The 23621-nt window shown below is 52.4% G+C and overlaps 1 protein-coding gene across 1 annotated transcript; it reads left to right on the top strand.

Annotated features, from left to right (window-relative positions):
• The first annotated feature begins 2223 nt into the window (after positions 1-2223).
• On the top strand, positions 2224-23207 carry CUNH3orf70 (chromosome unknown C3orf70 homolog). The gene is made up of 2 exons (XM_027724871.2): positions 2224-2476; positions 20131-23207. The coding sequence occupies exons 1-2, from the start codon at positions 2302-2304 to the stop codon at positions 20685-20687; spliced, it is 732 nt and encodes a 243-aa protein (XP_027580672.1). The 5' UTR covers positions 2224-2301; the 3' UTR covers positions 20688-23207.
• The last annotated feature ends 414 nt before the right edge of the window (positions 23208-23621 follow it).

The raw sequence follows: 23621 nt of genomic DNA, 5'->3' as shown, positions 1-23621 counted from the left end.
GTGCTGGCCCCTCGCATGCAGCTGCAGGATTGTTAGATGTCTTTAATTAAGTCGGTGAACTCTGCCAGTGCAGCAGATGCCTCCATTAACTGCTCAGCCACAGGCATTTTGCAAAACAGTACTGAATGGGAGGGAGTGCACCAAAGGAGAGGTATTGCTTCAGCTTTGATCAGAGTCCCCTGCAGCACTGGGCCTTCAAAGGGAGGCAGAGAGCTCCCTTAGGCTGCTCAGAAGTGCTGTCCTGCAGTGCACGCCCAAAGACGGGGCACTTGGGTCTCATTGGAACCACCTACCCCTGTCTCTGTAACCCACAGTTCACCTCCCTTCACTTTATTTCTTTTGAACAGAAAGTGATCTGACAGCCCAGGCTGGTCTGAGAGCAGCTCTGGAGGTGAGACAGCGCTGGAGAGGGAGGGCTTCGTGCCAGCAGGTACAAGTGTCAGTTCTCCTTGGGCTGGGGGTCTCGTGGGAGCTGAGCTGCATCCCCTGTTTGCTGCTGGTGAGCTCCAGGGAACAGGAGGACAACAGGGCAGTGTCGAGGAAACACCTGGATTTGCAATCAGTTTCTCCTCTGCTTGCAAAGAGCTCTGCAAGGTCCTGAATATTTGCAGATTTCAGTGGAATTTTGGTAAAGCAAAGGCAGGTAAGCCTCGAGGAGGGAGCCAGAATATCCTCTTTCCAGTGTAAGGAACCCTCGAGGCATTTAAAATGTACAGGCCTGTAAAGCTCCCCCAGTCCTGGTGACCAGTGCCAAGGAAGGTTCAAGCTTCTCAGTGCAGCTGGGCACCCATCTTCTGCCCAGTTAGGTTGTGTTTAACAGGTATAGCCCCCATTTCCATATCCCAGGAGGTGAGGGCACAAGCTGGGACACAGTCATGTGTGCCTGGTCCAGCACTGGTGTGAGCAGTGACACATCCCAGGGCCAGCAGCGCTGCAGGGAACAGGTCTGTGCTGCAAGTCAGGCATGACAGGGGTGGTTCAAAGCCTCAGTGCAATTCTCTGCTCTGCAGTTATGACCCACATCCCTTGGTTTGACCCATAAAGTGGGAGCTGGTCACAGCAAGACACTGGCAGTTTGGCTGTTCTCAAGCTTCTTGTTGGCAAGAAGCAAATGGTTCTCTCAGAACACCTTCAGGAGGGTGTACAGGATGGGAACACCTCTGGGATCTATTCCAGACCCCACAGGAACTGTCTGGGAATATTCTGGAGAACACAGAAAAAAAAAATAATTTTTGACTGCTTCAGACAAAGAGCTATTGGGTATTGTACAAAGATAAGAGACTAGGAAAATGACCATTTGATTTCTGTTCTAGCAGAAAGCTGGCTTCCACTCCCAGTGCTGAGCAGAGCAGCAATAAAAACACAATTTACTTTCAAACATGACAGGGAAACAAGTCCACCACTACACTTAGGAAACAAATAATGTAGCCACAGTTCAAGATAAATCCAGACATTAATTTTGGCCTAAAGATATGATTGTTGGAAATAACAATACACTTTCATATCATTACTCACCAAAATTATATCTACTGATTAATTTACAAAATGGAAGACAAAGTTTATCAGGGTTTTAAAAATCACTACGTGCTTAGAAAGAAGCCATCAGGGCACAGAGCCGTCGGGGGCACAGCTATCGGGGGGCACAGGCATCAGGGGACATGGCCATAGGGGCGAAGACAGAGCCATCAGGGGAGAGAGATATGGGGGGACACAGCCATCGGGGGACAGAGCCATCAGGGGGCACAGCCACCGGGGGGCACAGCCATCGGGGGCACAGCCATCGGGGGCACAGCCATCAGGGGGCACAGCCATCGGGGGCACAGCCATCAGGGGCACAGCCATCGGGGGCACAGCCATCAGGGGCACAGCCATCAGGGGGCACAGCCATCGGGGGCACAGCCATCAGGGGGCACAGCCATCGGGGGCACAGCCATCAGGGGCACAGCCATCGAGGGCACAGCCACGAGGGGGACAGCCATCGGGGGACAGAGCCATTATGGGGCTCGGCCATTGGGGGTCACGGCCACCGGGGGATCCATCCTCGGGGGACCGTCCCTCGGGGGCTCCACGCGCGGGTCCCCGCGGGTGCCCGGGCGGGGCGCGGAGCGGGGCGGGGCGGAGCGGGGCGGGCGGCCGGGCCCTGCCCGCGGCGCTGCCCCCGCGGCGCTGGGCGGGCGGGCGGTCCCCGCTGCGGCTCGGCGCCTTCTCCTCCTCCTTCTCCTCCTCCTCCTCTTCAACCTCCTCCTCCTCCTCCTCCTCCGGCCGCTGCGGCGCGGGGGCTGCGGGCGGAGCGGCGGCGCCATGAGCGGGGCGGCGGCGGCCAAGAGCGAGAAGCTGGACGAGGCTCAGGCGCTCGCCCGCAGCTGCGCGGGCAGACCCGACTTCCAGCCCTGCGACGGGCTCTCGCTCTGCGCCACCCACAGCCACGGCCGCTGCTTCCGCCTGCACTGGTGCTGCCACCTGGGATGGTGCCACTGTGAGTGAGGGGGCGCGGGGCGGGCGGGGGGCGCCGGTCCCGGGGGTCCCGGGGGTCCTGTCAGTCCCCGCGCGCTCCTCACCGCCCGTCCCGCCCCGTCCGTCCCGTCCCGCGGCCGGGAGCATCCCACTCCCGGGGCTGGACCCCCTCCTCGGGGGCTGCTCCCGGGGATTCCTCTCGGGTCCCAGCGCCCCTCGCACCGGGAGGCAGCCAGAGGGTGGGCTGTGGCACCGGCTGCTGCTGGGCACCGCTGTCCTTCGCTCCAGCTACTTCACCCTCCGTTCTGATGGTTTTCTTTTTACAGGCATAAACCCCTCTGAGTAGAGAGGTAACCGCTTTAGGCTATATATAGCAGATAGTTTCAAAATCCAGTGTTGATCCAACTCTGGTGAAAAGGCGCCCAGCGACTTGAATATCTATATTCAAGATCCTGATGTGTCTAATCATGGAGGCTGGGATTCAACTGTGGATGTCCAAACATAGTTTGATGAATAATTAATCACTTAGAGCCGTGAAGAGCAGGCTTTCCCAGCAGTGTGTTGTTGCGAGGTCAGGAAATGGTGATGGAGCCATGTACTTGGGTCGTGTTGTGTTCAGGAGAAGTTAAAGCCTGGATGGTCAGGGTTAGTTCTGACCCTTGTGTGACGTTGCTTGATGCTGCAGAAGGTGTCCCTGGACTCCTGACATCCCATTCTCCTTTTAAATCCGTTGCTGTCTCTCCTTGTAATTTAATCTACACAACTCCCCTTCACATGCACTTTTCTGCAAATTCTGTTTCATGGGGTAAAAGGCCTGCCCTAAAAGCCACCTTTTATTTGGATGTGAGCTTCCATTTGAATTAAATAGACATTCTAGGGGTTTTGTCTTGATTTCGGATTCATTTGAAATCAGTTCAGAACAATGGGTGTCTTCTGTCTGTGCCCTGTGTGTGGCACAACTGGCTGTGTGAGAAGGTGCCACAGTCACCTGCTGCACAGGGACAGGGATGTCTCGCATTTCATCCATGACACAAAGGGCCTCAAGTTATGACCTAGATACACTCTTCCTTCCCAAAATTTCTCTGGCCTCAGTTATTCATGGTCACCATAAAGATATATGAGCTTATGAGCACTCTGGAGGACAGGATCAGAGCTCAATGGTGCTTATAAACTGGAGATGTTACCCAAAATCAGTTGGGGATGGTCCTGGGAGGGGAACTCAACCATGGAGCTGGGAACACCTGGAGAAGCGACGCTGTGGAGAGGGATGTGGGGATTAGGATGGGTCACAACTGCCTGTGCGTCAGCAGCGGGAGCCTGCGTGGTGGAAATGCAAACCCAGACCCCAGCCTTCGCTTGGGGATGCATTACCAGCAGCGTGGCAAGTGTGCAATTTAATTAGTCTCTTCAGCTCAGTGATGAGGAAACCAGGCTGATGGGCTCTGAGCGTGGCACTTTATGGAGCTGTGGGAGAACTGGGGAGGTTCTGTAGGAGATCGCAGAGATCAGCTTTGAAAATATTCTTTACAAGGGGGTGCAAAAGGAAAGAGGTTGTTTGGGCTGTAAAATATTGAGAGAGGGAGGGGAGGGGAGTTTTGCAAAGTATAAGGTAGCCTTGCGAAGGAAAGTGTGTTCTAGCCCTCCTCTGCACAGACTTGGCAGATAACCAGGTATCACTGACCTGTGGCAAGGAGAGTTTAGGTTTGGATATTAGAAAACATGGTAGGAAGGCAGATGAAGCAGGGGAACAGAGTACTTGACAAGGTGAGAAGTTGTGGTCCTTGAAACCCTTCAAGGGAGCCTTAGACTGGTGTCTCTTAGGCATTACACGGAGCTGCTTCCCTCTCGGAAGGACACTCGAGATCCTTAGCTGCCCTGTGGCAATCTTAAGATTTAAAAATAGTTACAGCTTTTGCAAGAAGTACAGACTTCCTTCTTAATTCCTCCTTTATGGCAGAAGAAACTTTGAGATACCTCTGCCCCATGAAACTGGGATTTTAAATGAAGGAAGTCCCACACTTCCTTGCCTTGTTTAATCTTCTGAAAGCCACGGAGAAGCATGCTCCCTTCTTGCCCCTCATTTCCTAATGCAAATTTCAGAGCTAAGGATCTCTTTGTATCCTGCTCCTCCGGAATGAGTTGGGTTGGACTTAAAAGGGGTAAGAATGAGGTCTATAATGGGAAATTGTATAGAGGTCAGAGACGTAATTAAACAGTGTTTGGAGTTATCCTCCATAAACGCAGTGCTGTAATGCCGACTTGGGAATCCTCAGAGGGTTCTTGAAAGTGCTTTTCTGTGACTCCTAAGAGCTGTATTGGGGTACAGGAAGCTCTACATCAATTAAAAGGGCCTTTGAAGTATTATTTTCCATCCGTGGCCAAGGTCCTGGAGAATGTCAACTCAGTAAAAGTGCACTTACACTGAGAAATTACAAAAACTCACCATGCCATGATGAGTAGATTGTCTCCTCATGTGTATTCAGGATCACATCTGCTTACTTCAGTGACAGAGGCAATTTAGCGTTGCAGAGCCACTTGGCTATGGAAGGAATAATTGAGAAAGAGCCCAGTCTGAATTCCCCAAAGCCGTTTTTGTTGGCGTGCTCAGAAGGGAGCAGCACTTCAGGCGCTCCCTTTACCTCCGACGTTTCTGTGTCCATAAAATGGCAATAATAGTTGGCAGGAGAATCAGAGACTGCTCAGTGTATCCAGACAGCTCTGAGAACTTCAGCTGCCCTGGGTGCCTGTGTGACTTCTGTGTCTAAGGCTGGAGTTTATTTGGGGTCATTTTCAGTTTGTTTCGGGCTCAGTGGGGAGCAGATCTGCTGCGAGGTGGTTCTCTGATGTGCCTCTGTGCCTGGGCACAACCTCCATAAGTAGGTGTATGAACACTGTGCAGGATGGGGGGGCTTGGGGGGCTGGGCTGGGATAGGTGGGTGCCTTGGGTGTCGCTGGAGCCGCCGGGCTTGTGGGTACAGGGAGGGCAGGGAACACCTCGTACCTGCTGCAGCAGCTGACCCTCCCCTCTGTGCTGCCCACTCCTGTCTCCACACGGAAGTGGGATGAGGGCTCAAGCCTTTGGAGTCCTTTTCCCTGCAGGGAAAAAAGCATTGGCCCAGGAGGTGTTTTGCCTTCAGCCCCTGTGTTTATCCCATTACACATTGTCCTGCACCCCTCCGGTCTGTCCCTGCGTGCGTTCCCTTTGCCAGGGTGGCAGCCCCCTGGTCACCTTCCTCCCCTCCCCTCTCACAGCCTGGTGGGGTTTGGCTTATTAGATGCAGGCTGAGAGCCTTAAATTACTCGGATCTACTTTTTCCAGAGGCAGAGAAAACATGCCAGAGGCAGGTCTGCAGCAAGGTGCTGCCTCCCTTTCCTCACCTCGGGATTTCCGCTGCGGCTGCGATTGGCACCGGCGCTGCTGCGAGGCTGCTGGCTGGGAGCTGGTACCTGCTTCTGTCACAGGGGATCACAGCCTTGGCCTTACATCCAGCCTGACCTGACAGCAGGACTTTGCCTGTGTTTTGCTAATGTTACTTCCTAAGAATTAGCCATGAGAGAAAGCATCGCACTTCGTACAATTACGAGATTGGTTTCATGCCTGGACATGGCAAAAATAGAGTATTCTTTTGCAGCTGGGCTCATTTTTAATCTGAGTATCTTGCATTCTGTTAAACACTCTGCAAACCCCTCGGTACATTGTGCTGCAATTATCAATAATACATGATGAATCGTAGTTCCACAGCAGTTGTATCAATAGACAGTAATTGTGCTACCTTGTATTAGCCTTTCTGTGCTTTTTTTTCCCCTGATTCAGCATCAAAAAAAGCAAGCTTTTCGCTCTTTAAGGCTCTTGCATATCTTATACTGAAAAGTAAATGCAGCAAATAAATTTTGGTTCCACCACTTTTACAAGGTTCAGCTGTTTGGACCATTTACAAGAAAACAGTCCAAGGAAAGGGAAAGCTGTGAGGTCTCCATTGGGTGGCCAGGAAGGGAACACAGTTGCCAGGCTCAGGCATGGAAAAAGATTGTGGTGGCAGTAAAGGTTTTAAAAAGCACAGCTGCTCCCCTGCCCTGTGTTCTGCTAAGTGGTGGAGGGCACTTGCAGGTGTGCCCTGAATTAGCTTCCTGCTCCCTGGCGTGCACACGGAATTGTGGCACTGTTACAAGGGAGTTTGGAGCCAGAGCTGGCAGGGTCTGCATGAGGTCAGGCAGGCCTGGCAAGAGACCCGAGGAACTTCCTTGGGCAAGAGGAGAGAATGGGCTTGTGTGATGGGTGGCACACCACGAAAGGCACGTGCATTCTGGGTGGTTTGGGGGAGGAGAACTTCTCTGAGTTTGGCCAGAGGAAATTCTGGGGATGCAGAACCAGAGAATATTTACATTTGTTGTTCACCTGCTCTCTGAACAGGGAGCCCAGGGTTTCTCTTGGCTCTCAGAGCCCCATTGCTCCCTCGTGCTGTCTGAGGGCACCCAGGGGGGCACAGCCCATCCTGGCTGGGGTCTCGTTGGTCCCAGCTGTGAGCTGGGCAGGGGGGTGATTATCCATCACCCACAGCTGTGCCAGGGAGGGAGCAGATCAGCACAGTCACTGCCCCTCAGTGTGCTCGGAGGAGACACTGCTGCTCACGTTCTTCACTGCCTGAAACACTGGTGTTTTCTTTCATAACAATTTACAATGAAAACATTTGTTTTCTGGCCCACAGAGCTGGTGGAAGCTCTCTGTCAAGACTGTCCTCAATTAAATCCCTTCCAGAGACAAAGATGTGGTGGTGCCACATGGCAGCTCCTCCCTGCTCTCTGCAGGTACACACCTGGCCCAGGGGCAGGTTCTTCCCCTGCCACACAGTGACTGTGCAGCAGATCAGTAGCTCTGTGCACACAGGCAGCATTTCTGAGGGGCTCTCTCCCCTCTCTCCAGCAACAGGGCCATCAGCAGGGGCTCTGACAATCTCCAAAGCCCATTCAGATCCAGTCTGCCTGTGGGAACTGCGAGCAGGGAGTCAGCAAGGCACCCTTCTTTCCTGTGGCAGACCACTGGTGAGCTGAGATGGTTATGGGAGGTATTTAGGTGCATCGTGACAGAGCCTGGGAGTCTAAAGAGGAGCTGTGCCTGCCTGCAGCCAGCTTCTGTTGACTCCCCCCCATTAGAGAAGCAGCTACAGCCCTGGTGGGGGGACCCTAAAATGAGCCCCCAGGGTGCTCTGCAGCACAGCAGACACTGTAGATCTCCCAGAGCCTTGCTTTTGTCCTGATGGGTTTTCCTTGTGCTGGTTTTTGGTGGCTACAAAACTCGTTGCCACATCCAGGAGGGAGCAGAAGGGCAGCAGTGCTCCAGTGCTCCACGAGTGTCCCTGTCTGTGGAAGGGGATGTGGATGGAGCTCACTGGAAGGTGCCAGCCTGGCAGTGCTGGTGGCAACTTGAATTTCCAGCAGTGCTGTTCCACAGGGGCAAAACTGTATCCGGATCGTTGACTTGTTGGATAAATAGAAAAGGGAGCTGTAAAATGCCTGTTTGAAATCCTGAGGCTGATATTGGAAGAGGTCATACGTTTTTCTTTGCGGGAAACTTAAACAGGAATGGAGCAGGCGGGGCTGGGAACTCTGGGGCTGGGCATTCCTGGAAAACACAGCTTGTTCTGGAGGGAGGATGATCACAAATCTTGGGAGAAATAGGGGTTTTTCATTTGCTTTGGCTGCGAAAAGGATTTGGACATCCATCCCATTTAAGTCCGTGGATGGAATGTTTGTGCACAAGCCAGGCATTGTGCTGAGTGCCAGGCAGGGGCTGCAGAAAGGTGGATTTTTCAGCTTGTAATGGTAAAAGACTTTTAATGAGGATTTGTTGCCTGTGGCTGTGCAAGATCTTCTCTTCACCTGTATTTTGAAGAGCTATGATATTCTAGCTTCGTTCCACTAACCTGTACACAACCAAGGAAAGAATGTCAGCTTAATGTGTTCTGAACTGTTACTCTGAGGGCAAACACTTACTGCCAGTTTTTATGTGTGCACCATTCTGGACCTGGCTTGTGTTTTGTTCCTCTGGTTTTAGTTATAATCTGGAAATCCCAGTACAGATGTACTGTTGATGCTGTGTCTCGGAAAGAGAACCCACACGTGTCAATTCATCGTACCCTGTGGGAATGTCAGTGCCTCTGGAAGAACCTCCTGGCATTCATTTTGAAACCCTTACTAAAATGTTTAGAGACATGCATGTTCTACTATTATTAACAAAGCCCCTGATGTCACTTATCAGGAAGAGACCACAGGAAAATCTGTGAATTCAGGCAACTTGCTCAGTGTGTTTTGTAGGACTAACTCCTGTATGGCTCATCCAGGATTGAATGGAAACCAGTGCTCTTCGTTGTCCAAAAGTCCTGAGAGAAAGGGGCCTGTGTACCAAAATGCTCCCTGCCAGCCAAAAACTCTGCTGTGCATGACTGGGAGGCTGTGTTTAATAATCTGTCCGTCCATCTGAGGAGAATGACTCACAAAGAATTAAATCTGCTTGCCCAAAACTCAGTGATCTGTGGTATCTGAGAGTGGCAGATAACTGATACCCTTCCTCTGTGGCTGCTTGAAGGGGTAACTGTTGGTTTTGTAAAGCCTGAAAGGATAAGGCTGTGGATGTTTCTTACCAGAAGCAAGTACTTCCAAGGAAAAGTTCATTAACCTTGTGTCCTGTCAGCTGGTGTGGTTGTTTGGGAATTCAGGGTGTCCTGAACACATCATGGGGAGGAGCTGGGCCTCTGCTCCTCTCAGAGAGGTTCCTGCTGGGGAAAGGCTGCAGGCACTTTTCTCACTGCAGAGGAACAGCTCCAAGACAAAATCTGTACGGAGCACAGTGCCTGTGGTGAGCGTGTGGCTTCCTTCCTGGACTCTGCAGGTGGCCAAATCTGTTTGCCAGCTTGAATCTGCGAGCCTGCCTACCCCCAGTGCCCAATGCAAAAGTGCCTGCTCACACATTATCCTTCTCTCCTGGTTGTTGATGGATGTTTTATGTGCCTTAAGCTGCAGCCCATGGTCAAACCCTCGTGTTGTCGCCTGAGTCACAGGATTGTCACCTTTGTGGCCTCCATCCTGCAGCTCTGCAGAGCTGACACTGCTCAGCTTTGCTGGAAGGACTGAAGAGGCCTCTCAGGTACTTGGCACAGCACCTCCAATTTCCTGGCAGCACCTGTGTGCTCATCAAGAACACGTTTTGTCGCTGCTCGTTGGTACAACCAGCAGAGCTGGGCTTGTAGAGAATGGGCATCTTGGGGTGTCCTTATGTAATGGCTCTGGATTTAACCAGCCCCACACTTCATGACTCATTGCCAGCTTCGGGAACTTAGTTCTGCACATTGATAAGGCTCTACTAGAAATTTGTGTTTCTATAAAGGATAAAAAGCAAAATGCTTTACTCACAAACAGTGTAAGATGTTCCAGAACGATAGCTGTGACAGTGTGGGCTTAGCTGCTGATGGATGGCACAAGCTCATACTAATGTAAGAGCTGGTTGACAGTAGATTGGATTCCAGGTAGAGCATCTCTTTCTGTCTGCATATAAAGTGACCCTGGGTTAGTGAGTTGTGGCTTTTCTTCCAGCATCTCCATGAATTTATCTACCCACAAGATACAGAGGATGTTTTCATAAGTGCTTTGACTCTTCCACTAATCAATTTTTATGTAGTGACTGATCACAGAACTCAAGAATTGCAGTTGGTGCAATTTGGAGGTGTTTCTGCCAATAGTCGAATATATTCACGTACATGGAAATCAAAAACCTGCTGGGCAAGTAAAATCTGATTGCTTGGCAACAGGGCCTTGTTTTTAACATACCCACACTTTAACTTAGGCCACACAACAGTCGGAATTTATACATAACCTGTGTTGTAAAACAATTTCAACAAGAGGCATGCGTTGGTATGTTTGTTCTCGCTGGTGGCTGTGGAGCTCCAGTGCCCCCACTCTGCTCTGGAAGCCGCTTGTTCTGTGGGGTGGTTGCCCCCAGCCCCGCAGAGTGTCCCTGCTGTGCCCAGCGGGAGCAGTTCTGTGCCCATCCCTCTCCCTGCTCCTCGTGATGCCGGGGCTGGAGCTCACCTGCAGCTGTTCCAGGCAGGGGCTCGGCTGTTCCACGCTTCCTGCCGCCTCTGCTGTTTGGGTTTCAGTGCTTGCCCGAGCCCCCCTCGAGGTGTTTGCTCTCCCTCACATGTGCTGCCTGTCCCTGCCAGAGGCTGGGACACCATAGGGAGTGCTGGGGTGCCCTGGTCAGCTCCTGCAGCCCTCCAGCTGTAGGCAGGACAGGTGAAACCCTCACCTTTCGCTTTGCTTTCCCTGCCTGTGTCACTGGACCTTGGCCTAAGGGCACAGGGACCATTCTCCAGCTGGTTCAGTGGGATCTTGGCTCTCTGGGTGTGAAACCGAGGGCGATGCTCACCCTGCCACTGTCAGAAGGCATCAGAGCCTTGGCCTCACATCTGTCCTGACCTGACAGCAGGACTTTACCTGTGTTTTGCTAATGTTACTTCCTAAGAATTAGCCATGAGAGAAAGCATCACACTTCATACAATTATGAGATTGGTTTCATCCCTGGACAATGCAAAAATAGGGTGTTCTCTTGCAACTGGGCTCACTTTTAATCTGAATATCTTGCATTCTCTTAAACACCCTGTGAGCCCCTTGGTCCACTGTGCTGCAAATATCAATAACACATGATGAATCGTGGTTCCACAGCAGTTGTATCAATAGACAGTAATTGTGCTACCTTGTATTAGCCTTTTGTGCCTTTTCCCCCCCCATGATTCAGCTTTTTGAAAAAACAAGCTTTTGGCTCCTTAAAGCCTCTTGCATGTCTTATATTGAAAAGTGAAGCCACGAGTGCTGTGTGTGCTCCCACCTGTGCTGTGCAGCAGCTCCCAGTCACTTGCCCACAGTGGCACTTTGTGACAAGATGGCCCAGCGTGATGCTGCCTCCTCCTTCTCCCCCTCCTCCTCCTTCTCCTCCTCCTCCTCCAGTGGTACCTGGGCCGTTACTGTCTCTTGCAGAGCGTTGCTGGATCCCACACCCCTCCAGGGAAAGGGAGCTGCACACACCAGCTCCACGTGGTGACGTATTTTGGGTGTGATCAGGGAGAGCAGTCCTTTAAATTCTCCGGAATTCGGTTCTGGAGAGGCCTGTGACAGAAAGAAAGATTGGTTTGAATGAAGTGGGAGTGGAGATGTGCACATCAGGCACCAGAAGCAGCAATGGGACGAGGGTTGAAAGCGTGGCCTGTGCTGGTAACAAGGACACTGCTCCCAGCAGTGAAGTTGAAGAAGGTGTTGTTTGTCCAGCCTGAAGGCTCACTCTGGGGTAAGGCACCACAGATATGTGTCAGCAGAGCCCCTGAGCTCTGCCCGTAGCAAGGGAGCAGCACAGGTACAGCACATCCCAGGGCTGCCACTGTTTCTCCTGCCAGCCACCAGCAAGCCAGGCTGTGGCCACACAGAGGTGTCTGTTCCAGGCTGCCAAACCCACCCTCCTGCCCCAGCTGTCCCCCGGGGGTGCAGAGTGCAGCTCTTTGGAGAAGACTTTTCCTTCAAGGACCCAGTGAGCTGTTCTGCTTATTTGAGACTTCCCAGGAAAACATTCCACCGTATGCAGAGGCTCAGGGTGCCCCCCTGCAGCACATACCACACACATGGGAAATGACTGTCTTGCCCCTCCAGTGCCTGTGATTTCCGTGCACCAGGCAATGCCGTGGTTTTCTGGGTAGTTTGACACTGAGCTGTGCTTATCCTGCTTTGTTGCCATATCAGCACACTGACTGGCTGCATGGAAACCATGGGATGCTGAAGCTTGAGCAGATGGTGCACAGGGATGGGGTTGTAGAATAAATATTTAGCACTAAACCATTTTGTGCTATTTTCTCTACTGAATTTTAAAAATATCTAGTGTAACTTGGGGGCTAAAAAAGAGTGACTGTTCTGCCCTTTGGGATGGCTTTGGAAAGGGTGTTGGAAGGTGAATATCCTGGGATTCAGAGCTCGGGTTGGGATGCACAGCACTCAGCTGCTGCGCTGGTGGAGGTGTCCAAGGCTGTGCCACACTTTCCATGCCTGCACTTCCATGTGCCTGTGTTCTTGGGATCCAGCAGGGGCTGGGGTTAGTTGTACCTGTGGCATTTGTGGCATTTTTCCAGGTACTGGAAGGAAAGGGCTCCTCCAGAACACATACGTGGTGTGTGCTGCTGCTTCTCATTGCTTTTTTGGGTGTCGATATTCTGTTCCCTTGCAAGGGTTAGTGAGCAAATATGGCCCCTTTAAGAGGGTTTATGGCTGCCTGAAACATCCCTCAAGCCTTCTGGGTTGCTTTTCCTTTAAGTCCAGTAAATCCATGTAAGCAGTGAGAGGAAAGAGCAGGGATGATGGAAGAAGCTCCAGGACTCGTTTGCATTTAAGCGTTACCTGCTCTTAAGCTGATGTGCATAGAAGCCCCTGAAAGGCTTAGACAGCTCACAGCATGTACTGTCATGATCTTTTTTGTATTTAAAACAGATCAAGACAAAGGGCATTAAAATACAAATTTGATGAAGACAAACTTTCTGATGTTTTCCCCCTCTTAGTTTCCTGTGAAAAGCATGAGGTCAGGGGCTGGCACAGCTGTCTGTGGCTGTACAGCAGTGAGGGAACACCTCCACAGTGGAGAATCACTGCTGGGGAGCCACTGCAGAAACACTGCTGGACTGTTTCTTCCCTGTGCTTGGATGGGGCTGGGAATGGGATGGATTCCTCAGTGCTCTGGTGGAGGTGCTTCTGTGGAAGGTGCTGTTTGCAAGGACACACCTCTGTTAGGTCAGAGCCCGCTGCCCCTTCCTGCTGCACTTCAGACTGCTCAGGTGTGGCTTCTTTTTCTGTTGTTCCTTTGCAGAGTTGATTTGTATCCTTGGAGTCCCTTTTGTGATCCCTTACTGGGCCCTTCTAGCTCTGCCAGAAGTCCTGCAGGTGTGTGGGACGCTCTGTCTGCATCCCCTGCTCTAGAAATTTGTTTGAGCAATCCCAGTGATTTTCAAAGTTGTCTGCATGAAGCACAGGGTAAAAATATCCCTTGCACTGAGGTGTTGCATATCTTTATCTAAGAGGTTCCTTCAACACTGAGAAGCATTTCAGTTATGCCTCATTATAACCACCAATAGCCCAGTTCAGTTCTGCTTGATCTTGTACTGTAAGTCTGGCAGTGCCTCAGTGTCCTGAAATGTTTTCCATTTCCTCCGGTGGCTTATTCCACATCTTGTGTTCCCCACGCAGTCCATGATGTTTTGCTGGATGTGGCATGATGGCTATTCCATACAATACAAAGGAAGGGAAACTGGGTTAGCAGTGGGATTTTTCAGATGTGTCATCTGTAAATGTGCTCAGGGTCTCTCCTGCCATTTGTTCTCGCCCCTCTGGAAAAGCTATTACTGTGCTCTGAGCAAAATGCAATTTGAAGCTGTGATGGTCCTTGGTGAGTATTTATGGTCAGGGCAATCTTTGTTTGCAAAGGGTTGTTGTTCCAAGCCATGCCTGTAACTGGAGAGAGAGGAGGAGGGGGAAGGCCACAGCGTTGTTTTGTTTGCTGTTGCAGCCAGCGGGGCTGGGAAGCCACGACCCTGGACAGGCCTCAGACCAGCATCACACTTCCAGATGGAATTCTGCTTCATGGAGCACTTCTGAACAACAGGGTACCTCCAGCAGGCTGGGGGTGCTGAGTGCCCCTCAGTAAACGTGTCCAGGGTGTGAGCATCGAGCTTTGCTTTGGTCTGTGAAGGAGGAAACCCTCGCCTGCCCTGAGGCTCTGCTTTGTCAGCAGTGAAGTGATTCCCAGTTTCTTCCCGTGCACGGGCTGGTGCTGATCATGGGCTGGGCTGCTGTGGCAGAACTGTCTGTCACCTGTGCCACCCTGGAAGCCAGCTGGGTGTGTGACAGTCCTTGAGCTGCTGTGCCAACGCAGGCAGCAGGGCACCACTCCAGCCCAGAGCTGTCACCTCCTGCCAGACCGGCTCCCTTGGACCGTGTGCCTCTTCCCAAACAGCCAGACTTGCTCTCCTGCCATGAGGTGTGGAACAAGTGCTGCTGGAAGAGCACTTGGTAGTTCTCCATCTCTTGCTATGACAGAAGCCGGTGCTCAAGCAGCTGATCTCCACACACAGAACAGCTGTGGAGTGAGGTCTCCTTGGAATGGTCGGAATCCCTCCAGGGCAGCCCTGCCTCCTGTCACACTGCATTGGGAATGCTTGCTTTGCCTTCCTCCTTCAGAGCTGGGTGGTATTTAATTAGGATGTTTTGATGTTCTTCGTGGCGGGGCCCATTCCCCTCCCATGTGAGCTGATGTTTTTGGCAGGGTTGCCTGTGGCAACAGGAAAGTCTGGTCCAGCTGGACTGGGAATTCCATTGGACTTCACAGCAGAGGATCACACTCCTGTTACACACGTGTGGGTTCAAGCAGCACCAAGTCACCACCATTTAAGGAGCAGTTCCCTGCTGTTGAGCCGTGGGAGCTGACAGCACACACCCTTCACACACCTGATGGGGGGCCTGTGTCAGTCCATGGGGCCGCAGCTTCGGCCTCTCTGCAGGATCCACCACAGCCAAAGGCACGGAGATATCCACTGGGATCAGAGCCAGTCCTCCTCCAGCCCACCTCAGCTCCAGGCTCCCACCACAACAGCTCAGCCCACGTGGGAGCAGTTCCTAAGCTGAGCCAGGTCAGGTTAAACTGAGCCAGGTCCCATTCAATGCTGTGCAATTAACAGGTCTTCGTTAACCTTGGTGATTTTTGGAGATAGATGAGGTGGCAGATGGAGAAATATTTGTTCAAGCAGCTGCAGGAGGAAGAATACATATGGAAAAAAAAAGCTTTATGTTTCAGTTAATAGATGTCTAAATGCCCTTCATGTGAACAAATATCCATGGTATGTATTGCTGACTTGGACTTGTCAGACCCACAGCTCTCTCTTTCCATTTTCTGAAGTGCAGAGCAATTCATGTTGTTATTTATTAGGGCCAGGTCCTCCAAGGTAGCATTTTGAGAGGGTAAAGCTTGAGAATTTGTTATGAGCAACCTCACTCCTGAAAGATGGATTTTTATTGGCTTTTTTTCAATATGCCAAGCACGTTAATGAGTGTCAGAGGTAAACCAGAACACTGGGACGGAGGGAAGTGGAGAAGAAAATCTTCCAGCAGCACCTCTGATTATTTCATGGTTAAGTTATTTTGTATTAGCCACGGAAATTGCTGCTGTGTCTGTTTGGTGAGGATGCATGCAGACTGCCCAATTAGCAAAAGATCAGAGAGAAAGGACCTCAGGGCTTGTTTCTCAAGGCTTGACACGGGTTTTTGGAAGCAGGAGGCTCTGTCATACAGCTTCCAATCAATCAGCCACATAGTTCTGGTTATCAATGCCACAAACATAAGAAATGTTCCAGGTTGCCCGGGTTTGCTGGAGATGTGCAGGTGATGCTGGAGCTCACTGCTCTGCTGGATCCTGCCCCAGCCTGCTGGCAGGCTCACCGGAGGCACGGAGCCAAGGCTTTGGGGAACAGCATCCCTCCCATTTGGCAACGGAAATCCTATTCCTGGGCACAGAGCAGCAAGGAGATGAGCACTGCCCAGCACTTCCTTGGACACATTTGAATAGCTGTTCTGCAGTTGAGTATCGGCTGTAGCGTGTGCCAGGTCCCTGGGGGTTTGGTTTGTGGGCTGGCACCAGGGGCAGCTGAATAACTGAGGAATGGAGACACAGTCAGCCCTTTCTGGTTGTGCACAAGCTGCTGTGGCTGTGGTGGGTCAGACAGGAGGTGCAGTGTTGATGGAGCAGAGGCAAACGAGGCACCGGAGCAGCTCGGGGGGGCACAGAGGGTTCAGTGTGTCCTGCAGACCTGCTCCTGGGGTCTCTCGTTTCATCATCTCACTGTCAGCCTGTGGCTGGCGTGGACAACTGGGACTTACCATGGAAGTCATTTTGGCAGAGCCTAATTTCACACGGTTGCTGCTCCCAGGATTGGAACAGGCTCTTGTTTCCCCTGAGCCCTTTTGCCACGGTGGTGGAACCGCAGAGCCGGGACTGTGAGGCTTCTCCGTAGCAGCTTGAGAACTTCCCAAACTTCTGCAAATGCAGCAAATTGCTTTCCACAGGATTTGGAGTTTGATTTTTGGACACGTGACTCGTGCAGTATTTTTCCTTCCCCACCTCCCACTCACTGGTGGAGAGTGACCCAGGAAACAAGTGGTGATGCAGCGTCTGCTCTGGCACCTGTATTTGTGCAGAACACTGTCATTTCAGGAGCATTCATCAGCACAGCGCAGAGTTCTCCAGCCCACTTGGTTGGAATAAATAGGCAATAAATTCAGTGCTAGCACATTAAATGGGATGGATCAGAATAGGTGCTCAAAACACTGTTTTATCACAGGCTGCTGCCAGCTGTTCACAGTCAGCAGAAATACTGCTGTGGGTTTCCACGGGTGTTTGATCAGATTGAGATGGATTGTAAGAGAACTTGGGACTTGTGCTTCTGGGATCATTTTCTGTGCAAAAGCCATCCCTGGCAATCCCACAAGCTGCAGGGGTGGGGGGTGATCTTATTTTTAAATTTCTGCATTTATTTTTCATAGGCTGCGTCCCGGCTGACGCGTTTCCATGCATTATGTAGGGTGAGGAGCTGTGAGCACAGTTTTTTCCGTGATCCAGGCTGACAGTCCCAGCTCTGAGCACCTGGTCATGCTTTAAAACAAGTTTAATCTGTCTAAAACAAATAAACTCGCCCCTAAAACCAGCTGAAACTTGACAAACTGGTACCAGAATTCTAAAGAAAGGTACAAAGCAGTTCATGTATTAAATCCTCTGTTTTCTGTCAGCCAATTCCTGCTTTACCTTGGCAGAGCTTGTCCTTGGAACGTGAGGAAACCATTTCAGCCTCTGTGAGGTGACACAGACAGGCTCTGAAATCCTCTGCTCCTGCCCTGGAATTAGTGCCAGCGGGGCAGTTCTGAGACACTGCACGTGCTGCTGCAGTGGGAAAACAACCCACTGGGCTCCCAGCAGCGCCCTGTCTGCCCCTGCCACCTCTTCTCCTCCTTTCCCAAAAGGGGAAAAACAAACAACAAAAAAAGTCACACTGCTGAATCTCTGCCTCACCATTCCATGCCCATGCTGTAAAGCTTCCTTGGCTTAAATCCACTGCTTCCTTCTCCCAACATCCCCCAGCCTTCTGCCAGCACACGGGGCTGTTTTAAGTGAAAAGAGAGTCCTGTTGTGCATATACTGTTTTTCTTGATCCTGCTAAAGTCTTCACCAGGGCCTTCCTTGGATGCTTCAAGTAGAGATGGCACAAAAGTGAGTTGAGGAAATGCTTTTCACTAGTGTCTGTTGTCAGTGGAATGGGATAGGAGCCCACACGGAAGCCCTTCAGATCCATGGATAAATAGAGCATTGTGGTTTGAGGCAAGGCCAGGCCACACTTTGGTTTCCATGAGCTGAATTTATCAGACACTCTCCCAGCCAGCAGCACACTAATCATCAGCTCTGGGGCTTTGCAGGGCAGGGGCATACTGAATGTTCCCGAATTTCACAGAAGGGTTTCTGGGAAGCAGCGGATGGCAGGAAGCCGTGGGCTGCTGCTGTGGCTGGGAGGGCGAGGAGCTGCCCAGGGAAGTTCTGTCAGCAAGATCTGAGGAACACCCATGATCTGAGAGCCCCCATTGCTCAGTGACTCCAGAACCAAGGAGCTGCTGCTCCGAAGGGCTCTGGAGGAGCCCAAGCTTTGCTCTGCCTGGGGCTGCAGTGCCAGCACCTCCTCCCTCCGAGTCACAGCAGGGGTACCACGCCATGGTACAGTAAAAAGAGGGCAAGTGGAGCGGATGGCTTTGTATTTTCTGTCATCCAGCTGTAAACAGGTGGGAAAAAACCTTGGTTTATTGTCACTGAGCTTTTCCAGCAGCTCTGTGAACAATTGCCCTTCTGCAGATGGCAGGGAGAAAGCATTCCATGCAGTATTCGAGGGGAGCTGGTCAAACCTCCTCCCAAACTGTTCTTTCCCATTGCTGCCGGCTCCCAGCTCTGCCTGCTCTCTCCCATGGCACACCGGAGGGTTTTCCTGCCCGGCGTTCCCGGTGCTCGCTCCTCTGATCCTGCGTTGGGCACTGCTGGCATTGCAGCCTCTCCCACACTCCCGTGCTCCCTGAGCTCTTCCTGCGGATCCGTGTCCGCTCTTCTGGGACGACGGGGGTGGGAGGTCCCAGCGGACTTTCACACGAGTGCGTTTCCCTTCCACCACCGCCGGCACAGCAGGGAGGGAAAAGCCTTCCCGGCGCTCGAGGTTCCCCTGGTGACGTCCCCGCCGGGCTGGCAGAGCACAGCCTGTGCGTGGGCCCGGCACAGCCAGGAACACCCGGAGCATCCTCAGCCCCTCAGTGCCAGTGCTGTCAGAGCTCTTCCCAACGCTGGGAGGCATTCCCAGGCTGAAGAGAGGGGGAGATTTTTCTCCTGCAGAGAGGCACGGCAAGGGGAGCGAGCTCTTTCCTGGGGTCAGAGCAACTCGGGCTAGTGGGAAGTGTCCCTGCCCATGGCAGGGAGTTGGAACTCAGTGATCTTTGAAGTCCCTCCCAGCCTAAGCCGTTGTGTGATTTCCAAAGGAATGGGTAATTCCGGGGAGAAAGGCTGCACCTACCTCTGAGCTGGGAGCACAAGAGCACATAGCAGATCTCAGCCCAGGGCCAGCAGGAACTTTCTGCCCCTCACCTGGGGAGCTCCGAGCACCCAAACAGCCCTTCAGCAGCGTTTGCTGCCCGGGCAGAGCAGGATTTGCAGCGTGTGCAGCAAAACTCTTCCGACAGCCCCACTACTTCACAAGGCTTCTGGAAATTCGTGCTTTCCCAGTGGATGAGCCCCTAGGGAGACATGAATCTTTCAGAAGCTTCATGCAAATAAAATGCAGCATTTTACAGTCTTAGGCATAGCCTCGGGTTTCTCAGTTTTTCCTAACATAGTCCCAATTTTCTGCTCTCTTATTTATTTCTTTTACTAAAGATGTTCAGTTCACACTTTGTTCTGCTCAATATAACCAACGTAATCCTATTTTCTTACTACTTAACCAGATAATCAGGATGCCATGAGCATTTCTATAGCCTAGAAATGCCCTTGTTTTCTGCCTTAAAATTCTAATTGTAGTCATGTATGAACTCTGGTTTATAATACGGAAAAACACGATTTAGACCTCAGGGAAAAAGAACATGGAAACACGTGCAGGGAGACTCATTGGAATAATAACAATACAATAAAATTTTGATCATTGTAGCAAAGATGTAAACTAGAACTGCTCTGCTCAGTGGGGGAAAAAAAAAAAAGTCTCTGAGCATCCTGTCATTTTTCTTTCTCCTGGAAAAGGGTGTGAGCAGCCTTGGCATCTGTCCCACTTCTACGGAGTTGTGCCCCTGGAGTGAATTTTCTGGAGTTAGTGATGCCCTTGAAGCAGGGGCAGGGAGAGGAGCAGAGCTGGGATACGGGAGGTTGCACTTACCTGCAGGATTAGGTGTCGGAGGAGCCGTACCAGGAGGGGCCTGAACACCTGGAGGCCACTGAAAGCAGCAGCCGCTGCCTGCAGGAGCTGCCGGTGGTTACTGACGGCTGGGGCATCCCGTGGAGACGACACTGAGTGCCGCTCCTCTGTCTCCCCGCAGGTAAATACGTGTACCAGCCCATGACCCCCGTGGAGCAGCTGCCCAGCACCGAGATCCCCGCGCGGCCCCGGGAGCCCCCCAACAGCATCCAGATCTCCGTGTCCCTCACCGAGCACTTCCTCAAGTTCGCGCCGGTCTTCCAGCCCCCGCTGCCCCCCGACTCGCCCCAGTTCTGCACCATCGCCGACCTGTTCATCGACAACTACCGCGTCAAGTGCATCAACGGCAAGATGTGCTACGTGCAGCGGCAGCCGCCGCCCGCGCCGCACCGGGGCAGGGCCGAGGAGCCGCCCGCCCGCAACGCCTTCATCGCGGCAGAGAGCAACCCGGCCAAAGCGGAGCACTGCTCGTCCCCCTCCAGCTCCGAGGACTCCGGCATCAACGCCGTGGGGGTTCACTACATGGAGTCGTGTGACGAGGACACGGAGGGGGTGGCTGAGCTGAGCTCAGAGGAGGATTACAGCCCGGATAGCAGCTGGGAGCCGGACGAGTGCCCGCTCCTGTCCCCCTCGCAGTGCGAGATGGAGGTGATCGAGACTATAGAAACCACGGTGTGACCCCGCGGCCGGCAGCGGCTCAGGCCCGTTCCCACTCAGTAATGTTGCTTTTGTAGTATTTCTATTTTCTGTTTTTTTCTGACAATCCCTTTTTTCCAGTGCACTTGATCTTTCAGATTCCTCATGGGAGCGCGGTCACGGGACTTACATATGGTGAACTAGCAGCAGCCTGAGCAATTTTAACACGTTCTCAGCCTGATCAGCTCTCCCACGTCTGCACGTAAGGTAGTGACAAATCTTGAGACTTTTCTAGCAGAAATAGGCCCTTTTCTTGGTCTGGGTTACCCCACACCCCGCTTCTCCCACGAGGACGTGCCACTCGAGGTGTTTCCCCTCAGAGCACGGGGTGGGGGGGGGGCGGTGAGCGCCTGGAGCAGCAAACCGAGTTGCCCTTACTCTTTCTCAAACAGCTACACGAGGAGGGGCGGGCAGAGGCTCCTCCTGTCTCTGTCTGTCCTGACAGCGCCTTGTCCGGCCTCTTCTCTAGTGCTGGTGTGACCCTTCTCCGAGGCTCTGGGCACCACAAGTCCAGCAGGTTGGAACGGCAGGCTAGAGAACGCACAAAGTGCCTCCCAACTTTTCTCCAGGCTATGCACCGAGCAGCTGCTGGGGCAGGTCAGGCTCTGAAATCTCCTGAGGAGGCAGCTCTCCCTCTGGAGGGGCATCAGGCACCTGAATCCAGCTGAATCTCTGCCTGGATCTCGGGAAGGGGATGTGGCTGTTGCAGGGGGCAGGAGGGTGAGCAGGGCCATCTAACCCATACCACACCAGGCTGGGGTGCACCAGGACAGGGGAAGGAAGCGACTACCTCCAAATACACAATCTGCCCTCGGCTCTGCCTGCTGCCTCCTCCTGGGCTGTTCGGGGCCAGACACTCAGGACCAAGTGGCCTCAGGGCCTGCATTTGCCTGAAGAATAACACAGTTTAAACAAACAGCATTTTATCAGCCACACCACTGTGTTGGCAGAGCTTGGGGACAGCGTGGAGGTGCCCGTGGGTGTGTGCTTGTTAAAATACAGCCCCAGGTCGTTCTAGCAGAGAGAGGAGGCTTTGGCTCCTTCACTCCCAGTCCAGAAGCAGGTTGGGAGCAGGGGTCCTCACACAGCTGGGAGCACAAGCTGCCTATCAGGAGGTTTGGTTTCAGCCCTGCTTGAAGGAAACAAAAATGTCACTGAGATTTCAGTGGGCTCAGCTGGGTTGCAGTCAGTAACACCTGTGTTCCCGCAGCGTTACTGCCGTCCTTGGTGCAGTTCTGTTTGGGTTTCAGAAGTCCCTGGTGAATCCAAGGCTGTAAAAAGGTGTACAGTTAGTGACTGATCCTAGATTATAGTCCGTGGTAGAGGATGGCTCATCTCTCACTGTATCCTGACAATGTATTCCCAATTTTATACACTTTGTAATCAGTATCTTTAGAAGACATTTAGGCAACAGTGTGTGTCTGTGCACATACGTGTCTAGGAGTTTCCATGGGTGGATATAAAGTAATGCTGTACTTTTTAGACTAACACTTTCAGACAAAAATAGGTTTTATAGTTTTGATGACTTACATAAAAAAGTGCAATGCTTGTGAAATGAGGAACTTGGGCCATTGCATGAACAGATACATTCTCACAAGGCACCTGAAAATACTGTTTTTCTGAGGGCATTTAAACAAAGGCCGTAGTAAAACTAAATAGGATTTATTTATTTATTTTTTAAGGGCAGGATTGTCTTTCTTGGCTAACTAAGGTTTCTAACAACGTTTGGGTGTCTTTAGACCATTCAGACACATTCCATAGGTAGAAGGAAACATTATGTATAAACCTACAGCATTTATTCATATTTAACCTTTCAATTGTAGTCTGAGTGGAGAGCTGCACAAGCTCACTCCCCTGCCTGGCCTGCCCGAGCTTTCCTTCCCCGGGGGAATGGGTGGGCTGGCAGCTGCTCCCACCCCAGGGGCTGGTGGGGGCCTTTCCCAAGGGCAGGGAGCTCCTCCCAGCTCTCCCTGAGGGCGCCAAGCAGAGGGTGGGTCAGCAGGACCCCCGGCCTGGCACGAGCTCACCTTGTTTGCGGGCAAGCAGGAGCCGCGGCCCCGCGGGGGCACCGGCCGTGAGCGCGGGGACCCTCAGGGCGGGGATGGCCCAGACTCACCGTGAGGTCCTGGGGGCCCACAGGGCCCTGTCCCTGTCAGGATCCATCCTTTCTTAACTGTAAGTAATTAGCAATATTCACAAGCTGTGAGTGTCTCCTACCCAGGATTTGTTCAGATGTCTTAAGCACAATAAGCTGCCTCTTCCTTCTGTTGTTCCTGGAAAACGTCAGCGGAGCAGCCTGGGGTGGGATGTTCCAGGGAGTGCTGGGGCAGAGGCCCAGCAGCAGGTTCTCCCTGTGCTCCATCACACTCCCACGGAACCGTGGTCCCTTTCCTTTGCACAAACACTGGCGTGGCCGTGCCCTTCGAGCCATGCCCTGGGCTGGCTGCTCCACCCTGCCAGGGAGAGGTGTGTATATCTTGAATAAAATACTGAACAACTGGCCTTCTGCTTGTCCTCACTCCCCACGTGCTTTCCATACTGGAGTGAAACATTCCAGCATTTCCAGCAAAGGAAGGGGCACTGACACCCCCAGGGCAGGCAGTGGAAGGCAATCACCACCTGCAGCACATCAGGCCCCGGTGGGCACCCCCAGGGCCAGCTGCCACTCCCCTGAAGGGCTGTCCCAGCCAGGGGAAAGGACAGAGGGGACAAGAGCCACCCCAGCTGATGTCTGGCCCAACTCAGCTGCTGTAGCTCCCTGACTCACCTGGGACCAGGTGCCCGTGTGGCTGCAGGCTGGAAACACCAGTGTGCCCTTCTCAGTGCTCGTGGGAAGGAGGTGAGGCACTGCTCCTGGCCAGGTGAGCTCTGCACAACACCTGGTGCTTCTTTGTTCCCATATTCCTGCCATTCCGT

The sequence above is a fragment of the Pipra filicauda genome, unplaced genomic scaffold (assembly GCF_003945595.2).
Source record: "Pipra filicauda isolate LSUMZ 115617 unplaced genomic scaffold, ASM394559v2 scaffold90_size2875636_pilon, whole genome shotgun sequence".
Classification (NCBI taxonomy): Eukaryota; Metazoa; Chordata; class Aves; order Passeriformes; family Pipridae; genus Pipra; species Pipra filicauda.
This window is presented reverse-complemented; position numbering and strand designations above follow the sequence as displayed.

What these genes read in the sequence shown, in the direction of transcription:
- CUNH3orf70 (XM_027724871.2), top strand. Translation starts at nt 2,302, where the DNA reads ATGAGCGGGGCGGCGGCGGCCAAGAGCGAGAAGCTGGACGAGGCTCAG. An exon ending in CCACCTGGGATGGTGCCACT is followed by an intron (nt 2,477 to 20,130) that starts GTGAGTGAGGGG and finishes GTCTCCCCGCAG; the next exon opens with GTAAATACGTGTACCAGCCC.